The sequence below is a fragment of the Malania oleifera genome, chromosome 6 (genome assembly GCF_029873635.1).
Source record: "Malania oleifera isolate guangnan ecotype guangnan chromosome 6, ASM2987363v1, whole genome shotgun sequence".
Classification (NCBI taxonomy): domain Eukaryota; kingdom Viridiplantae; phylum Streptophyta; class Magnoliopsida; order Santalales; family Ximeniaceae; genus Malania; species Malania oleifera.
The window spans coordinates 89,937,176-89,955,283 of NC_080422.1; the positions used below are offsets into that span (position 1 = coordinate 89,937,176).

Sequence of the window (18,108 nt, forward strand, 5' to 3'; positions counted from 1 at the left end):
TGTGGGGAGACTTATTTCTGAAACTTGAATCCTTATTTGGGTTTGGGTAGTTTACTGGGGCTAGTTCATACCCAATTTCAGACTTGGGTTAGAGCTAGTTTGTCTCTAGGTCAAAGGTTCTGACCCGAACATGAGGGGAGCTTACGTTCAAAACCTGAGAAGATCGGGTATATATATATTCCTAATTCATAATAAACGCGTAAATTGAACAATCTCATAAATAAGGTTTTGAATGGTTACCCTCCTCTTTCCTCCTCCTTTTGACATCTGGCTGTATCTGATCTGAGGTTTGGTCTGACTCTCTGTTCTGGTTCTCAAGTCTTGGTTCTCGGGTTCTGGTTCTCTGGCCTCTACTCTTTGTAATTCAGTACCTCTGCTCCCACGCCTCTGAATCTCAATGATTCAAAGTTTTCTCTCTACTCTTCACACTGTATAGTGTGGAGTTTCTTTCTGCTCTCAATTTAGCAGAACCCCCTATCTTTGATTCACCCTCTATCTCGGCAAAACCTTTCCCTCTCTAACTTTTTCCTCTCTCAATTTGGGCAGGGTGCTACTGTTTTCTTCTCTCTACCCTTTGCTATAGTGATAGGGAGTCTCAGGAGTTCAATTGGCGCAAAAAATTATTCCTCTCTAACAGAATTCCCTACGCTAGCAGGGAACATTTTATTCTTCCCGTGTATTTCATTTTATTTTCTTTTACTTTTGGATTTTTGTTGCTAACTAACTCTCCTTATTTTCCTTTGTGTGCAAATGATTTGAGGGACACCTCCCCTTTGGCCAGGTGGCAACGCAAGAGTGGAGGGATGGAATTTTTATTTCCTATCTTTACTTTTTCTGTACTTCTTGCATGCATGTACCCCCAGATGACTTTGCACTGCGTCACTTCTTTGTACACTTTTTCTTTCTTTGTATTTTTCAGTTTGTTTCCCTGTATGTTATTTCCTGCATTTTGCATGTACCCCCGTACTCATTCCCCTAAAACAGTAGTTTGTACCCTATAACGTTACTATTTCCCTGTATCTTGCATTTTATTTCTTGTATTCTGAATTTTGTTGTAAAACTCCTGCACGTGCTTCCCCTATCCCCCCCTTTACGTAATAAAATGTGACTTTTTTCAATTTTGACCCCAATCTCGAAGTTGACCATTTTCCAAAAGAAAATCCTGATAATAATGAATGACTTTGAGACCTCAATAAAATAACCAATTTCAAAATTAAAGACCCAATTTTAAAACTTAGGATATAAAAGCTCAATTTCAAATTGTGAAGGACTTAATAAAATAATTTATAGAAAGAAACTTAATTTGCATCCTAATTGAAGCCAAAGATTAAATTTTGAAAACTTCAAATTTTGATTTGAAGAAATCAATTTCAAGATTAAAATCAAGGACTCAGATTTATGGGATTTCAAGACTTAATACACAATACCTATCCTAATTTGAGATCACGGGACTTCAACTAATGAGATTAATTTTGCAACTTAATCAAAAACACAACCTAACAACTTGGTTTTGAAGATTTGACAAACCCTATTTCGCAAGACCCCATTTTGAAAAGATTTTTTAGAAACTCGACTGACTGAAGTCAAAAGGACCCAATTTTAAAATTACGAGGACTTATTTCACGAAACCTTATGAAAAGAGATTAATTTTGTAACTAAGGAAAACTATGCTAAGATTATACAATTCGAGTTTTAAAACTAAAATTAAAGGGACTTGAACTACTCAAAAAGACTCAATTTTTGGAAAGGGGGACTCGGGGTCTTAATTTTGAAAAAGGGGTCTATCCAGGACTCAACGTCAACCTTTATTATGCTGGATTTTATCGGGGAAGGGGCCTGGTTAAGATTGGGGTGTCTATAGTTGCCCCTCTTTGTAGGCTATGTTGCATTAATGTAACAGTAGGAATTCTACTATGTTATTTGAAGCAACAAGACTGTAAAGACAAAAGACACCTATTTTGACCAGGCCACTCGACTGCATAGAGCACATCGGGCAAAATGAGAATGTTGCACTGCCATATCCAGCCTAGTTGGTTTTGAAGTTTCGGGACCTATACCCATCAAGTAGATTAAATTTGCAACTAAAAGAATCAAAACATAAAAACTGATTAAAATCAAAAGGATTCAATTTAACGGGTTAACAAGGTGTGGACTGTGGCTTGCATCAGATGTGCTTATCCGAGCCGAAACTACTTCTTGATGGCTTGCTATGGATGTGATAATCCGAGCTACAATAGATACAGTAATCCGAGCCAAAACTTATTTATGATGGCTTGCCATAGATGTGAATATCTGAGCCACATCGGGTTCTCTGACTCGAGCCAAAATTCTCCAAGATGGCTTGCTATGAATATGAAAATCCGAGCCATGGCGGGTTCTCTAACCTAAGCCAAAACTCCCTCCTAATGACTTGCTATGAATGTGAGAATCTAAACCGTGGCGGGTTCACCAACTTGAGCCAAAATTCTCTCCTAATGACTTTCTATGAATGTGAAAATCTGAGCCACGATGGGTTCACCAACCTGAGCCAAAATTCTCCAAGATGGCTTTCAATGGATGTGAAAATCTGAGCCACAACGGGTTCACCGACTCGAGTCAAAATTCTCCATGATGGCTTGCTACAAATGTGAACGGCGGGTTCCCTGACCTGAGCCAAAATTCTCTAAGATGGCTTGATGCGGATGTGAAAATCCGAGCCACGGCGAGTTCAATGACCTAAGCTAAAACTTTCTCTTGTTGGCTTGCTACGAATGTGGAAATCCAAGCCACAACGGGTTCAATGACCCGGGCCAAAACTTTCTCCTAATGGCTTGCTACGAATGTGAAAATTTGAGCCACGAAAGGTTCAACGACCCGAGCTAAAACTTTCTCCAAGATGGCTTACTACAAATGTGAAAATTTGAGCCACAGCGGGTTCTCTGACCCAAGCCAAAATTCTCCAAGATGGCTTGCTACGAATGTGAAAATCCGAGCCGTAGCGGGTTCTCTGACCCGAGCCAAAATTCTCTAAGATGGCTTGCTACGAACGTGAAAATTCGAGCCACAGTGGATTCTCTAACTCAAGCCAAAATTCTCTTAAGATGGCTTGCTACGGATGTGAAAATCTAAGCCATAGCGGGTTCTCTAACCCGAACCAAAATTCTCTAAGATGGCTTGCTACGAATGTGAAAATCTGAGCCAAGGCGGGTTCTTTGACCCGAGACAAAATTCTCCATTATGTATTTAGGTGTAGGTTTGTAGCTTTAGAAAACGGTTACTCCAGTAGGGATGTCTACTCCGAAAGACGATCCTGAGGTCCCAAATAAATGCTCGGGTTGGTTTGTCTTTGGGGTCAGCTACCCCAGTTTCTAACAAAATAGGCATTGGTCAATTAGTTATGTCAAATGATTACTCAATAGCTTATTCAACCAGACAAGTACGAATGGTGCTTTGTGCCATGTGCATACATGTTGCTACTTATGATGCCGACGTGCGGGGACAAACATGCATGTTGATGTGATGTGCTTTGCATTTCGGATTTTTTCCATGCAATGCATGATAATGCATAAATCCTTTTTCCTGCTGCACCTATGATTGCAGCAACCCCACCTTTGATCTGGACCATGTCACCGAATTTCACAAAGGTGCGAGAATCGGCTCTACTGAACCTCAGCACGGAATCTTCCCCAGTTGCATTTATCTGCCACTGACCTTGGCGATATTTCTGACTCCATCAAACATTTGAACTTTGTCCCGGTATTTTATTTGTTACTGATCTCAACCCTATTTTCCAATTCAATGTATAAAAACATCCAAGTTGGCTCCACTAGAATTCAACACGAAATTTTCTCTTATTAGGTGTGCCTGTGCCTACTTTCGATCACGTTTTCATATGCCTCTTGAATGGGTGAGTCTTGAAATGGACTCTCCCAAAGCTTGCCACAAAATATGCCCCATTATATTGGTAATTCTGAACCCTTTTTGACTATCCATCCTTTCTTTGGAGATTTTTGGAAAACAAGCAGACTTTTGGTAACGAACATGATTATGCATTTATCACATCAATTTGTTAAATCAAGAGATCAATTTATGCAAAAACGGTTGTTTCGCTATGTTCAAAAGTTATTTTGGAAAGGCATAAACTTTACACCAATGCCCCCAAGTTCTATGATATTGACTTTAATTTATGAAATCAAACTGCTTAATCAACTAACTTTCCCCCTTTTCGCAAACTACCCCAGTTTCATAAAAGGAGACCTCGTTTTTTCTTTCATGCTATGAAACCAAACGATACTCTTTTGTCCAATTGTTTGTCCATGATCCAATTGGGTATTGCTCATGTTTCAATCTTCAGATGGTCTTAAGACTCGGGATGAAATGTTGGCTTAAGGATGTAGGTTTTCAGAAGAAAAGGAAACCAAAGCTCAAAAGTCCCCATCCCCGAATGATGTGTTTTGCCCCAGTTTGGGGTTTTCAAAGCATTAACCAAACTTGTTAATTTGAATAAGCTGTCTACGTAATTTTTTAGAATCATGTCATTACGTAGTTTAGACTCAATATTGAGCCTGACAAATCATTTAAGACAACAACATATGTCAATTTGGTCAGGTCTTTAATTCGGACCGTAATGTAGGCTCTAGATATTGGTTAAAGAAGAAATGGATATACAAGGCTCAAAATTATCGATCTTAATAGGGGGTAAATTGGTCAAAGATCACTTATAAGGTAAGTCCCTTGTTTTTTCTTCGTTTCCTCTTTTCTTTCTCTCATTCTTTTGTCATATTTTGCTTTTCCTTATACGAAGGAATCATGACTTCATTTTTCATTTGGACTTCGTTTGGGACCGAACTTGTAAATTGCCCCAGTGTGGGGTGTGACCATTTGACGGGTTAAACAAGAAATTGAATATTTTAGGCTCAATGGGAATAGAAAAAGGTATTTTCTTCCCTCAGTTTTTCTGGATAGCGAAAGATGGCCCGTCGTCCCATTGGCATTTTGTTATTGTCTCGCACAATTTTTCGGACCCTTGAAAACCCTAGCCCAGTTTAATTTTGGGAAATGACTTTTTTGAAGAAAAATGGCTTAATTTCCAAGCTTAGGGGGTTTTCCCACTAGTAAACAAAATGTTTTGTTATTTAGGGAAAAACTATTTGGTCGAAAATGGTCATCTATCATTTAACCAAAACATGAGTAGATAAAAGATCCATGGTGCAACAACATGATCATTTTATTAACTTTCTTTTCAGAGTCTACAAGGGTTCTAAGCATAGTACTTCTTGACAGCATCAGAATTGACAGGGTGTAGGAGGTCAGTTCCGTCCATGCCTGCCTGCAATAGGGCGCCTCCTGAGAATGCTTTCTTCACCACATAAGGCCCTTCATAATTAGGAGTTCATTTACCGCGAGGGTCAATATGGATGGGCAATATCTTCTTCAACACTAGATCTCTCTCTTGGAATTGGCAAAGTCGTACCTTCTTGTTGAAAGCTCTCATCATTCTCCTTTGGTACAGTTGTCTGTGGGCTATAGCGAACATTCTTTTCTCCTCAATCAGGTTCAACTAGTCATACCGAGATTTTATCCATTCTACCTCAGTCAACTCCACTTCCTTCAGGACTCGTAGAGATGGGATTTCAACTTCTATTGGGACCATGACCTCCATTCCGTACACTAGAGAGAAAGGAGTAGCTCCTATGGAGGTTCGAACTGTAGTTCTGTAGGCCAACAGGGAAAATGGGAGCTTGTCATGCCAATCTTTATAGGTTTCAGTCATCTTTTTCAAGATATTCTTGATGTTCTTATTGGCTGCTTCCACTGCCTCATTCATTTGCGGTCTATAAGGAGCTAAATTGTGATGTCTCACCTTAAACTGATTGCATAACTTTGTCATTACTTCATTGTTTAGGTTTTTGGCATTGTCCGAGATTACCCTTTCAGGGATTCCATACCAAGAGATCAATTCTCTCTTTATGAAGAGACTAATTACATTCTGCGTGACACTAGAGTACGAAGCCGCCTCTACCCATTTGGTGAAATAATCAATAGCCACAAAGATGAATCGGTGTCGATTGCTAGCCTTTGGGGTAATTGGCCCAATCATGTCCATGCCCCAAGCCGAAAAGGGTTAGGGTGCAGATAAAACATGGAGTTGGGCTGGTGGGACTTCCAGTCTCTGTCTGACATTTATGGCATTTTCAGGTGTATTCAATGCAATCCCTTTCCAAGGTCATCCAATAATATCCACTCCTAAGGATTTTTTGAGCCAACGAATGACCCCTAGCATGAGTACCACAGACCCCTTCATGGACTTAATGCATGATCTGTTGCGCCTCTTGCGCCTTTACACACCGTAGGATAGTCATATCATGGTCTCTTTTGTACAACACTTCTCCATCTAGGACGAATTTCATGGCCAGTCTCCTGATTGTTTTTTGATCGTTGCTCGTGGCCCCCTCGAGGTACTCATTTCGCTGAATGTATGTCTTAATATCATAGAACTAGGGTTTCCCATCAGCTTCTTCTGTTACTGCGTAGTATGTGGGTTCCGAGTGTACTCTGATCCGAATTGGCTCAATCTCCATTCCCGGTTCTAAGTTGACCAAGGCCTCTAGAGTGGCGAGTACATCAGGAATCAAGTTGTTTTCTCTTAGTAGGTGGGAGAAATTAATGCTGTCAAATCCTTTAATCATCTCTTGAATGTACTCTTGATATGGCACTAGCTTGGAATCCCAGGTTTCCCACTCTCTAGTCAGTTGGTGAATGACCAAGGCTGAGTCTCCCTTTACAGCTAATTCCTTGATTCCCCGATCTATGGCGCCCGAAAACCCAATATACATGCTTCATACTCTGCTATATTGGTGGTGCATGGAAAAGTAAGCTTAGTTGTGACCGGATAATGCTCTTCTTCTAGAGATATGAGTACAACCCCTATTCCATGTCCCCACACGTTGACTGTCCCATCAAACAACATTGTCCAGCCTTCGTGATCTTCTCCTTCTTGGCTTATTGTGTTAATGTCCTTATCTGAGAAGTCAAACTCCACAGGCTGATAATCCTCCACAGCTCTATCTGCCAAATATTCCGCAATAACGCTACCCTTGATAGCCTTTCTAGTTACATAGGTGATGTCATATTCGGTCAATAGCATTTGCCACAGCACCACCCGTCCTATTACTGCTGGTTTTTCAAAAACATACTTAATCGGGTCCATCCTGGAGATCAATCAGGTTGAGTAATACAATGTGTATTGTCTCAGCCTACCAACCACCCATACCAACGCACAATAGGTCTTCTCCAAGTCTAAGTACTTAGACTCATATTCTGTTAACTTTTTTCTTAGGTAGTAAATGACCCTTTATTTCCTTCTAGTCTCATCATACTGGCCTAATATGCAACCTATAGAATTTTCCAATATTGCCAGGCATAGAATCAGTGGCCTTCCAGGTACTGGGGGTATTAGTACTGGGGGGTTTAGGAGATATTCCTTTATCTTCTCGAAAGCCTCTTGGCACTCCTCATTCCATCTTTTTAGGTTATTCTTGTTCAATAACTTAAAAATGGGCTCACAGGCGGTGGTCAATTCGGATTAAAATCAGTCATGTTCTCAATTTATTCTCTATTATATCATATCATATCTCGGCATGAAGCCGGCTGAACTCGGCACACGGCCATCAATAATCATATCATAATTCCATAATTTTTACAACATTTTCTAAAATCCATATATATCCATGCCACACAATTTAAGTAACAAATCAAAATTTAATATTTGCCTAGAAAATATATATACATTTCGCAGAAAATTAAATAAATCATCATCTTTTAGGGTTTAATCAACTCCATATACCCAATTTCCTAAGCATATACTTATAATAATTATAATTCATAACCCCAAGTTTCATATACCAGAATACCCCGAAAAACATATAAATAATTTATGTAACCACATATTATAATTTAATCGATTAAATTCTTAAAAATACCTGACATAATCTATTCCTCTTACCTTATTACTAGAGTGGTGCCTAAGATCCTCAAACAACAAAACGGCTCCGATTAAGCTATTAAGAATCGAAGTTAGGATCCCGATATGGCATCGGATCGTCGATTTGGCTGAAATTTGGGGAGGAATTGAAGAGAGGGAGAGAGAGGGGAGTGTATTCGTAGGCTAGAGAGAGAGTGAGAAGGAGTAATAATTTTCCTAAAAAAATGAGTTGAAAACCTATTTATAAGCTACTGCCCCTGACAAAACCGTCAACGATTTGGTTTTTAACCAAACTGATTTTTACCGTTTTACCTTTACTTAGCCCCAGCAATACAAAACTGTTGATAATTTTCCTCTAAGCTCACGAAACCGTCGACGATTTGGTCCCGCACCAAATCAATTTCTCATTTTTCTTTATTATTATTTTCCGGATCTCTACACCAATTTTGCAGTCCCTTTTTCTTTCAATTTCAATCTCCCTTCTATTTCAAATTCTTCTTTTAAAATTCCAACCGCTCAATGTTCCTTTCTTTTTAATTTCTCTGTCTTTTCCTTCAATTTCAACTCCCCCAACTTTTGAATCTCTCATTTTATAAGCAAGCTGGCTTACGGGAAATGGGTGAAGGTGGCCGCTAGCTATCTTGAAAATGGTTGCATAGGAAAGAGAAAAGGCATGCATGCTTACCATGGGGAACAGTCGTGACAAAGGTTGCTGGGGTTGGCCTCATTACCACCCTTGGCCTAACTTGGGCTAGATCTTTCAAAATTGGGCCCAAAGTGGGCCCACATTATTACCTAAATACCAAAGTGGCTCGAAATGAGCCCAATTTGCTTAGCATATGAACTAATATCGAAATTTCTCCCTTGTGTGTGCACGTGGATGGAAAAGGCCCAATAATGTGAGCCCAAGACATGACAACCAATTTTTACTTCTTTTTTTTTTTTTGTATTTTCTGAAAAAATATATTTGTAATGCTCAAAATTTATGAATGCAAAACAATTTGTACAAAATGCCTAATGGAAACTCAATTTCGAACGGTAAGGTTGAGAGATCCCATCTAGATGAAAACTTTAGCTGACACCCAAAAAATGATGACTAAAAAAAACTATAATAAAATATAAAAAATAAACAAAAAATTAAAAAAAAAAAAAAACACCTCAATTTGGCTATATAATGAATGACCTGACAAAATGAAGTGCCTATAAATATGATAATTATATGTTATAAATATAAATTAAGAACAAGATTTTTGTTAACCAAAAAAATGCTATAATATCTTTTACTTTATCAAAATATTTAAATATTAGTTAAAAATAATAGTTAACATAATTATTAATTAAAATATTAATTAAAAATTAACCATATATTATTTTATTATGCTTTATAGCATATTAATTACAAATAAAATATAACTTAATTATGAAATGAATAAAAAGACCTATCTATAAATTTAAATTGACATTAAATCGACTAAATATTTTAATTTAGTTATTAAAACTTATATTAATAACAAGATTGTTGTTAATAAAAAATATTTAAACTTAAATTATAAATAGTTAAAATAATTATCAATAAAATTATTAATTAAAAAATGTTAATATTTATAATTTAAAATATATTTAAAAATAATCAACCCTATAATAAAAGTATTCAAATACCACCTACTTTAAATACAACCAAACACCACTAATAAATTTCAGTATTAAATTCAACATTTTTTTTCTAAAAAAGCACATAAATTAACAATTTAGGAGTAACCTGGTTCATCAAGAGATCAACAATCACACAACACATTAAACTGGTGGTTTGGAAGCCCACAACCAATACAAGTGTTTCAGGTTTATGTTATTCTTCAGTTTTTTTCATTAACCAAACTCCTTAGTGCCAAAACTAGATCAATGTGTCTGATTCAACGAATTTTACATCATCAAAACTTTCAGACTCTTCTCTCCTAGCCAGTACTTCAACATCATAGCTACAATGCAAAAACCCAACATCTGAAAACCAGGAGCTTAGACATCAGTGATTACATGAGACAAGTTATGAACTATTTTTTCAACAAAAAATGTATTTTACATGGCATTAACTACAGCTTTTGCAGCCCTCTTCAACATGACATAAAACAAGAAACACAAATCTGGAGCCACAGCTCGAATTCAGGAACCTTGATGTGGGCAAAACTGCAAATACAGGTCCTAGAATTCCACTAGAAATAATTCATGATTAGCCTTGCATAGCTTCCCAACTAAATACCTACCATACACAAAACTAGGTGGATCGGATCACTCTTTCATCAGGGACATGCTTCATGCAATTTAAGAAAAATCTTTGCATTATACTTTTCCATGCACATTCCAAATTGCACCAACTCTCTCTGTTACTTACCATCCCCCACCACCTTTTTTTCTGGGGTGACTCAAAAACTGCTTACAAAGTGCTGACACTTAGAAGAGTCAGAGAAAGAACAGAAGCAACCAACCAGAAATCCATGTAGAAAATCCGCTTTGTATGGAGGAAGAAGCTGAGGGAACAGTTGCTGTCGCATTACTTGCAGCACTTTTGTTGCTCCTGCACAAAGATTGCAAAACCAAATCCAGCTTTAAAAATGAGCAGGACTAGGATGTGTAATATTAGAGTCAAAATTTGAAACCGGGGATTTTCTAGAGGCAAACTTACCCCGATGACATATACAGGCAATTATCATAACCTGCATAAATAAACACAAATAAGCTCATTAATGACTCCTCCATCTATAAATGGATCCTGCATCTGTGCCATAGCGCATAACTGGATCCCCAATATGACTTCATGAATGTGAAAATGAGTTTGAGCATGTGCCAATATATAATAGCCATCTGTAAAATTGACCTTTCTTTCTCAATTTTACAGATGGCTATAAAATTGACCTTTCTTTTAGGGCCCCACTTAGAACATGGCAAATATCATACAAAGGAAAGGAAATAGAGACACAGACAGATTCCACAATTTCTTGTTGGTTATCAAGGAAAACAAGAATATGAAATACAGTCAATCCATGAACAAAAAATTTATTGCATGGGTCATTTACATTTCATTTTTCTTAATTTTTAATCAATGCAAACAAATTTTCACTCAAGAGAAAATGCAATGGCAAATTGATTTCCTCTCTTTTCTCACAAAATCTTAATCCAACATAGCCTTAAGAGAGAAGCCACAAGTATGCATAAAAATGTCAAATGTTATAACAGGCAAAGTCCAACCTATCAAGTATTTATGATTTGATTTGACTTTTCAAATAATTTTTTGTGCCTTTGAAAGAAAAAATTGCATTTGGCATTCCAAATCGAAAGGAAAAAAAAAACGCTCAGATTGAGGACAAAATACAATTTTTTTTCACATACTCAGGTTTTCTGCAGACAATGAAACATTTGGGAAACCCTGTTGACATGATCCGCAGGGGAACAAGTAAGATTTGTTTTCCCCGAATGGTTAAAGAGTCCACGAGCATATTCATATAAAATCAGAATGGCCAGACAAGAGAAAGAAATTAAGTCCAAAATAAATGATTGAATTTTACTGTTCTAGCATACATACTTGGGTTCTTATCGACTTTTACTCCCGTCCCTCCAAAGCTGCAGGCAATATCAGTTGCTCCATTTTGCTGGTAATAACTGTTGAATGCATAAGAAGCATGAGAAACTACACTATCTGGCTCAAAGCATGGCTGACTAGGCTGAATAGCAGAACAATCCACATTCCCTGAACCACAAGCCCAATCTAAGGCATTCTGCAACTCCTTTTCAGAAGCCTTTGACGAGGCGATGCACCATGTTCCATTTGAACTGGTAACATTTGCCTCCGTGGTCATGGTTACAGCACCTTTTCCAGTCAAATCAAGGTTATAGACACTTGTTTGGTCTGGATAAAATAACCCCCAGTTCCTTTCAGATTCCAACCCAGGCTTCCTATTCTCGTTAAATAATGAGAATATATACACATCCAGCTCCTCTCCAACCTTTGCAGGAGTACCAGTATCGTTTATGACATGGCGAATCAGATTGGTATTGTATATCTGAGCATTATCAGGAGTTGCAGCTTTCTCCTTGGGAGATCCTTTGGTAGGCCAGCCTGTCTCAGTGACCATAACTTTGATTGTTCTGAAATTTAAAGCCATTAGTGCAAAATAGATGGCATCAATCTGGGCATCAAACATGTTTGTGTAAAGCAAACCAGTGTTTGAATCAATAACTTCCGATGATGATTCAAATAAAGCATAATCTAGAGAAACATTGTGGGGGGAATCTCTATAGGCATAATAAGGATATACATTAACCATGAAAGGTGAACGATTCTCAGCAAGGAATTCCAACATAGGCCTCAGAAAGAATGCAAAGCTGCTATTAAAAGCCCCAGCAGAGGGTGGGAATGATCGGGACAAAATTCCAAGAGAATGCGTACTTGAAACTTTAATCTTCTTATGCAAACCAGCTTTTCTCAGAGCAGTGAAGACATTTTGCATCGCAGGCATAACTAGTGCAGAGACATTATTGGGGCTTTCTGTGACTTCAGCACCAACAGTTATGTGTGTGATCTTTGTAGCTGGGTAGTAAGGGAGGATACTGTTCTTTAGCCAAGTGTCTGCATTTGATTGGAACTGGGAGAATGGCAACAAATCAGAATTTGGAATCCCAATCATGAGTTCAATTCCCGTATTTGCAAAGGCCTTGAGAACCTGAATATTAGAATCATAGATTCTTAAATACTTAATTTTTTGAAGTTGAGACAACTGTGCTACTTTGTCAGGTGTAGGAAGGTCATCAGCATTTCTTCCGTAGCAAACCCCAACTGTGCTTCCCCAACAAGTCTCTGTACAAAAAAAGACAAAATTCAGAGCTCTGAACCGAAGGTGCTATGGCATTTAAGATAGAGCAAGCACATAATCTCCCCAACTATGATCATTCTATTTATATGAATAGACACTCTGCAAACCAATAAGCCTAAAACATTAATTTGCCAGCATTGCTAATAAAACTGACGCAAATTTTGATCAAATCACTACAAGCAAATCAAATCCCTTGTCAAAAACTTAAGAAAGAGGCAAACAATAAATTGAGAATCCCACAAAACCGCTGACTCCTCTTCAGCATTTCAATGAACAAGCTTGCAATTGCGTTTGGGTTCTCAAGCAACTCTTTAGTGCCTCGCTTCCACAGAGCCAGCATTACACAGGATATTTAGCATACCAACTATGTAGAAGCTAATCAAAATGTTATTGGCATCAGGCCGGCAATTTCACTTTCTTTAACCATTGAAATCCTGTTCATTGCACTGCTCTACCTTCACACTATGTTAATGACACGACAAGCCTGAAACATGAGTTTTACACATCAAGTGCAGCTGCTAAATAAATTGATCCAGTGCTTCAAATCAATGTTTTAAAAGGCATAGGCTTAAGGCAAGGCGTTTTAACCCTCAAGAGGCAAGGCATGTGTAAGCCTTATGAGAATTTTATTTTTAGATAAAGATATGTAAATACAAATATTTTAAAAATTAATAAAATCAAAAATATAATGTAAAAAATCAAACATAATTTGAAAACTGCTTGTTGGCCATTCAAAAATCACCAACTTGAAAGAGACAGCTATAATACTATAAAAATCAAATCATTTTCAAGATCTACGATACAACTCTCAATTATTTTGGAAAGGTTGGGGTTCAAGCCTTTCAGAAATTAAGTCATATTATGAAATTGCTTTATGTAAGCATGGTTTTAAAAATTTCTACCCAAATCTAACTTGAGAATCATACAACCAAAATGCATTAGCCTCAACTAAAAAGGCGCAAAAGGCGTGCCTTTTGTACCAGTGTTTTAAAAGGCGTTCGTGCAGCATGCCTTGAGGTGTTTTGGGCTTAAAACACCCTAAGGCGTAAGTGGAAATGCAAAAATCCAAAAAGGCGCATGCCTGGACAAGGCATACGCCTCAGGTGTAAATACTTGCCTTCAAATCAAATGTAAGGCGTACGCATTTTGGGCTGCTTGATTTAAAACATAAATTAAAAAAAAAAAAAAACAAAGATGAGTGAGAAGGGACTAGGTGTAGCGGATTTGAAGCCCCACCCCAGAATTAACACACACAAAGAGACACCAAATTTTAACGTGATTCAGCCAATACTGCCTATGTCCATGGTTGCACTGCAACAATCCACTAATCAGTTGAGAAAAATAATTATAGGGAGTAATTTCTCTCACAAAAGGAAGACACAGATGAAACTAATTTCTCTCATTTGTTCAAACACTAACAACGTGACGAGCTTGATTTTCAAAGATGTTCAGCATGTACCGTTTTTTATTGCACTTGATATCGCCTTTGAGGTTTGATGATGATGGGTATTGTAATACCTTTTGTAATGGCCAATGGAAGCTCTCAAAAGGGCACTTGTAGTTGCTCAAGGGAGGAAGTCATCTAGCTTTTATGTAATGCAAGTTTCGATCTCTACCAACTCTGTGAACGCGATTGATGTTGTTGGTTCTTCAAAGTTGTGGCACAAGCAGCTCGGCCACATGAGCGAGAAGGGAGTATAGGGGATTTGAAGCCCCACCCAAAATTAACACACACAAAGAGAGACCAAATTTTAACGTGGTTCAGCCAATATTGCCTATGTCCATGGTTGCACTGCGACAATCCACTAATCAATTGAGAAAAATAATTATAGAAAGTAATTTCTCTCACAAAAGGAAGAAACAGATGAAACTAATTTCTCTCTATTTTTTTCTCCCGATGGATATCTCACTGGTTGATCATTGTAGATCCAACCAATACATTTCCAACTAATGGAGTCCCATATTTATAGGACAAGGGGTGGAAACAATTCTCTTCTCTCGTCAACAAAATACAGCCACCTAACTTGAACTTTCTTCAGGTCAACCATGGCCCCTCTCAATCAAGTCTGGTGTACTTCTAGACTGGCAACTTCAACACTAGTAGGCATGGTTTAAAATAAAGGTCGCGACCGTTACGTAACGCCGTTACTTAACAGTTTTTTGGATTACCGATACTATTACATACCGCGAAATCGGTGGGAAGAAAAACCACGGCCATAGCGGTCGTTACAGACCGCAATTGTTACGTAAATGCTGCTAGGGCCGTTACATAACCGTTACAGAACTACTACACCAAAAAATTATTTTATTTTTTACTTTTTATTCTCACTTTTTCCCTCTCTTTCATATATCATTCTCAATAGACCATGTGGGAAGAGGGGGAAAAGATTATAAAGAGGATGACAATGATACAAAATTTTCTTTTCAACTATTTTATATTTGTATTATTTGTATGTCTTATAAGTCTAATAGATTAATGGTGTATAATGTATTTTGTTTTATTAATTAATTTAGCACACATAAAATTTATCACAAATAAGAAAAATGAGAAGTATAAATAAGCACACATGTAATTTTTCTATCAATGGTGGTTTAAAACAAATGTAAACTTGTTGCCCTTACCAAATAACTTAGTTACTCGAACTAAAGGATCCAAAATACACTAAAACTCTTTCCAAGAAAAGCTAAAAGCTTAAAACATGCAAGTACGCTAATATGAACAGTGTTGTGCGTGCTTCAAAAACATTCACGGTCGTTACACCCGCTTCCTGTTATGTAACATCCGCTACTCCTGCTTCCCGTTACACCCATTACCATTACATTACGCTACCCACGACCGCGATTTAAAACCATGCTAGTGGTCTATGAAATACCTAACAATTCTCCCCCTCCATACCCACCAGAGGAGAATGCTATTGTGAGGTATTACTTTTGTCATTCAAACGAGTGGACTAATAGCAGGAACCCATTTCAGCCAGTTCCCCTACAAAGTTCAAACTTATTGTGACGTATTACTTTTGTCATCATGTCTAAACCATTGTCATCAATATGAATCTTTTCAAGCTCCAACAACTTTGAGTCTAGAACATTCCATATCCAATGATACCAATCATCAATGTGCTTCAACCGTCCGTTAAAAGTAGAATTTTTGCTGAGGTGTATAGCACTCTGACCATCGCAAAACAAAACATACCTCTTATGCTTAAAACCAAGTTCGCTTATGAACTTCTTCATCCACAACATCTCTTCACATGCCTTTGTCACAGCAATAAACTCAGCCTCCGACGTAGACAAGGCAACACACTTCTGCAACTTAGATTGCCAAGACACAGCTTCCCCTGCAAAGGTAATCATGTAACCTGAAGTAGACTTCCTTGTGTCAATATCATCAGCCATATCTAAATCAGCCTCAAGCACAAGCTTGCTAGTGCTAGTGCCAAAAACCAAACTTTACTTGGAAGTACCACATACATATCTTAATATCCAATGTAAACAAACTTTACTTGGAAGTACCACATACATATCTTAATATCCAATGTACTGCATTCCAATGCTCCTTTCCCGAATTGGACATAAAACGGCTCACTGTACCAACTCCGTATGCAATGTCATGCCTAGTGCACGCCATGGAATACATAAGACTACCAACTGCTGATGTATAAGGAACATTTTGCATATACTCCTTGTCAGCATCACTCAAGGGAGCTTGTTTCTTACTAAGTTTAAAGTGAGTAGTAAGCGGTGTACTAATTACATTTGCTTTATCCATGTGGAATCGCTGAAGTACCTTGTCAATGTACTTCTCTTGAGATAGCCATAACCACTTACTCTTCCTGTCACGAACAAGAGAAATTCTGAGAATCTGTCTCACAAGACCCAAGTATTTCATAGCAAATACTTTGTGTTGCTCCATCTTTAACTAACTGACCCCTAAGAACCTCTACACAAACACACAATGATCTGAAGTAGTCTTCATATAACATTGTTGAGCCATAAACTACTCAAACTTTTTGTAGCACTACCTAGAGCCTGTTTCAAGTCATACAAATTCTTCTTCAACTTGCAGACATAGTACTCCTTGCCTTGGGCAAGAAAACCCTCTGGTTGCTCCATATATATCCTCCATCAAATCACCATGAAAGGAAGTTGTCTTCACATCCATCTACTCAACCTCCAGGTCAAGGTTGGCTGTCAAACTCAAAACAGCTTGGATTGAAGACAATTTACCACAAAAGAGAAAATCTTCTCAAAATCTACACCTTTCTTTTGACCAAAGTCTTTCACAACAAGTCTAGCTTTGTATTGTGGACGTTAAGTGTCACTTTCATGCTTCATTGACCAAAGCCTTTCACAAGAAGTCTAGCTTTGTATTGTGGACGTGAAGTGTCACTTTCATGCTTTTCTACCCCTTAGACAATTTCTCCAACTAAAATGTATGGTTGTCTTATAAGGATTTCATTTCATCCTCCATAGCTTCAACCCACTCTGATTTCTATTCACTCTCAACTACCTCTGTGTAGCATGTAGGTTCTCCCCCGTCAGTGAGGAGCACATGTCACTTTCATGCTTCATTGACCAAAGCCTTTCACAACAAATCTAGCTTTGTATTGTGGACGTGAAGTGTCACTTTCATGCTTTTCTACCCCTTAGACAATTTCTCCAACTAAAATGTATGGTTGTCTTATAAGGATTTCATTTCATCCTCCATAGCTTCAACCCACTCTGATTTCTATTCACTCTCAACTACCTCTGTGTAGCATGTAGGTTCTCCCCCGTCAGTGAGGAGCACATGTCACTTTCATGCTTCATTGACCAAAGCCTTTCACAACAAATCTAGCTTTGTATTGTGGACGTGAAGTGTCACTTTCATGCTTCACCCTGTAAACCCATCGATTCTACAAAGCTTTTCTACCCTTAGACAATTTCTCCAACTAAAATGTATGGTTGTCTTGTAAGGATTTCATTTCATCCTCCATACCTTCAACCCACTCTGATTTCTATTCACTCTCAACTACCTCTGTGTAGCATGCAGGTTCTCCCCCATCAGTGAGGAGCACATACTCTTCCGATGAATACTGTGTGGAGGGTTGACTGTTTCTCAAACCTCCTGGCTCTACAGTAGGAACCTCCTGCTGAACATCATCAGCCTCTAGCGAAATATCCATGCCCTTGGCAGTTTCATGATCACCCTCAGCCTGATCATCTTGAACATGAACTGGCGCATCATTATGGTCATTGATGCCTTCTACACCTGTTGACTTTGAAATAGGAGCTAGATTCAAA

At 38.0% G+C, this 18,108-nt stretch overlaps 2 protein-coding genes across 2 annotated transcripts in view; both read right to left on the minus strand.

Annotated features, from left to right (window-relative positions):
- Positions 1 to 6,476: 6,476 nt before the first annotated feature.
- LOC131158696 (uncharacterized) lies at positions 6,477 to 7,189 on the minus strand. The gene is made up of 2 exons (XM_058113561.1): positions 6,825 to 7,189; positions 6,477 to 6,723 (listed from the first exon to the last, which is right to left on the minus strand). The coding sequence occupies exons 1-2, from the start codon at positions 7,187 to 7,189 to the stop codon at positions 6,477 to 6,479; spliced, it is 612 nt and encodes a 203-aa protein (XP_057969544.1).
- A 2,801-nt stretch (positions 7,190 to 9,990) lies between these two features.
- The window catches only part of LOC131157310 (glucan endo-1,3-beta-glucosidase 13-like), a 28,487-nt gene continuing 20,369 nt past the window's right edge, over positions 9,991 to 18,108 (minus strand). The window contains exons 2-4 of the mRNA XM_058111363.1: positions 11,538 to 12,809; positions 10,641 to 10,671; positions 9,991 to 10,532 (exon numbers count right to left, since the gene is read on the minus strand). Coding sequence (XP_057967346.1) covers positions 10,418 to 10,532; positions 10,641 to 10,671; positions 11,538 to 12,809 — 1,418 coding nt within the window. The 3' untranslated portion in view covers positions 9,991 to 10,417. The remainder of the gene's footprint in view (positions 10,533 to 10,640; positions 10,672 to 11,537; positions 12,810 to 18,108) is intronic.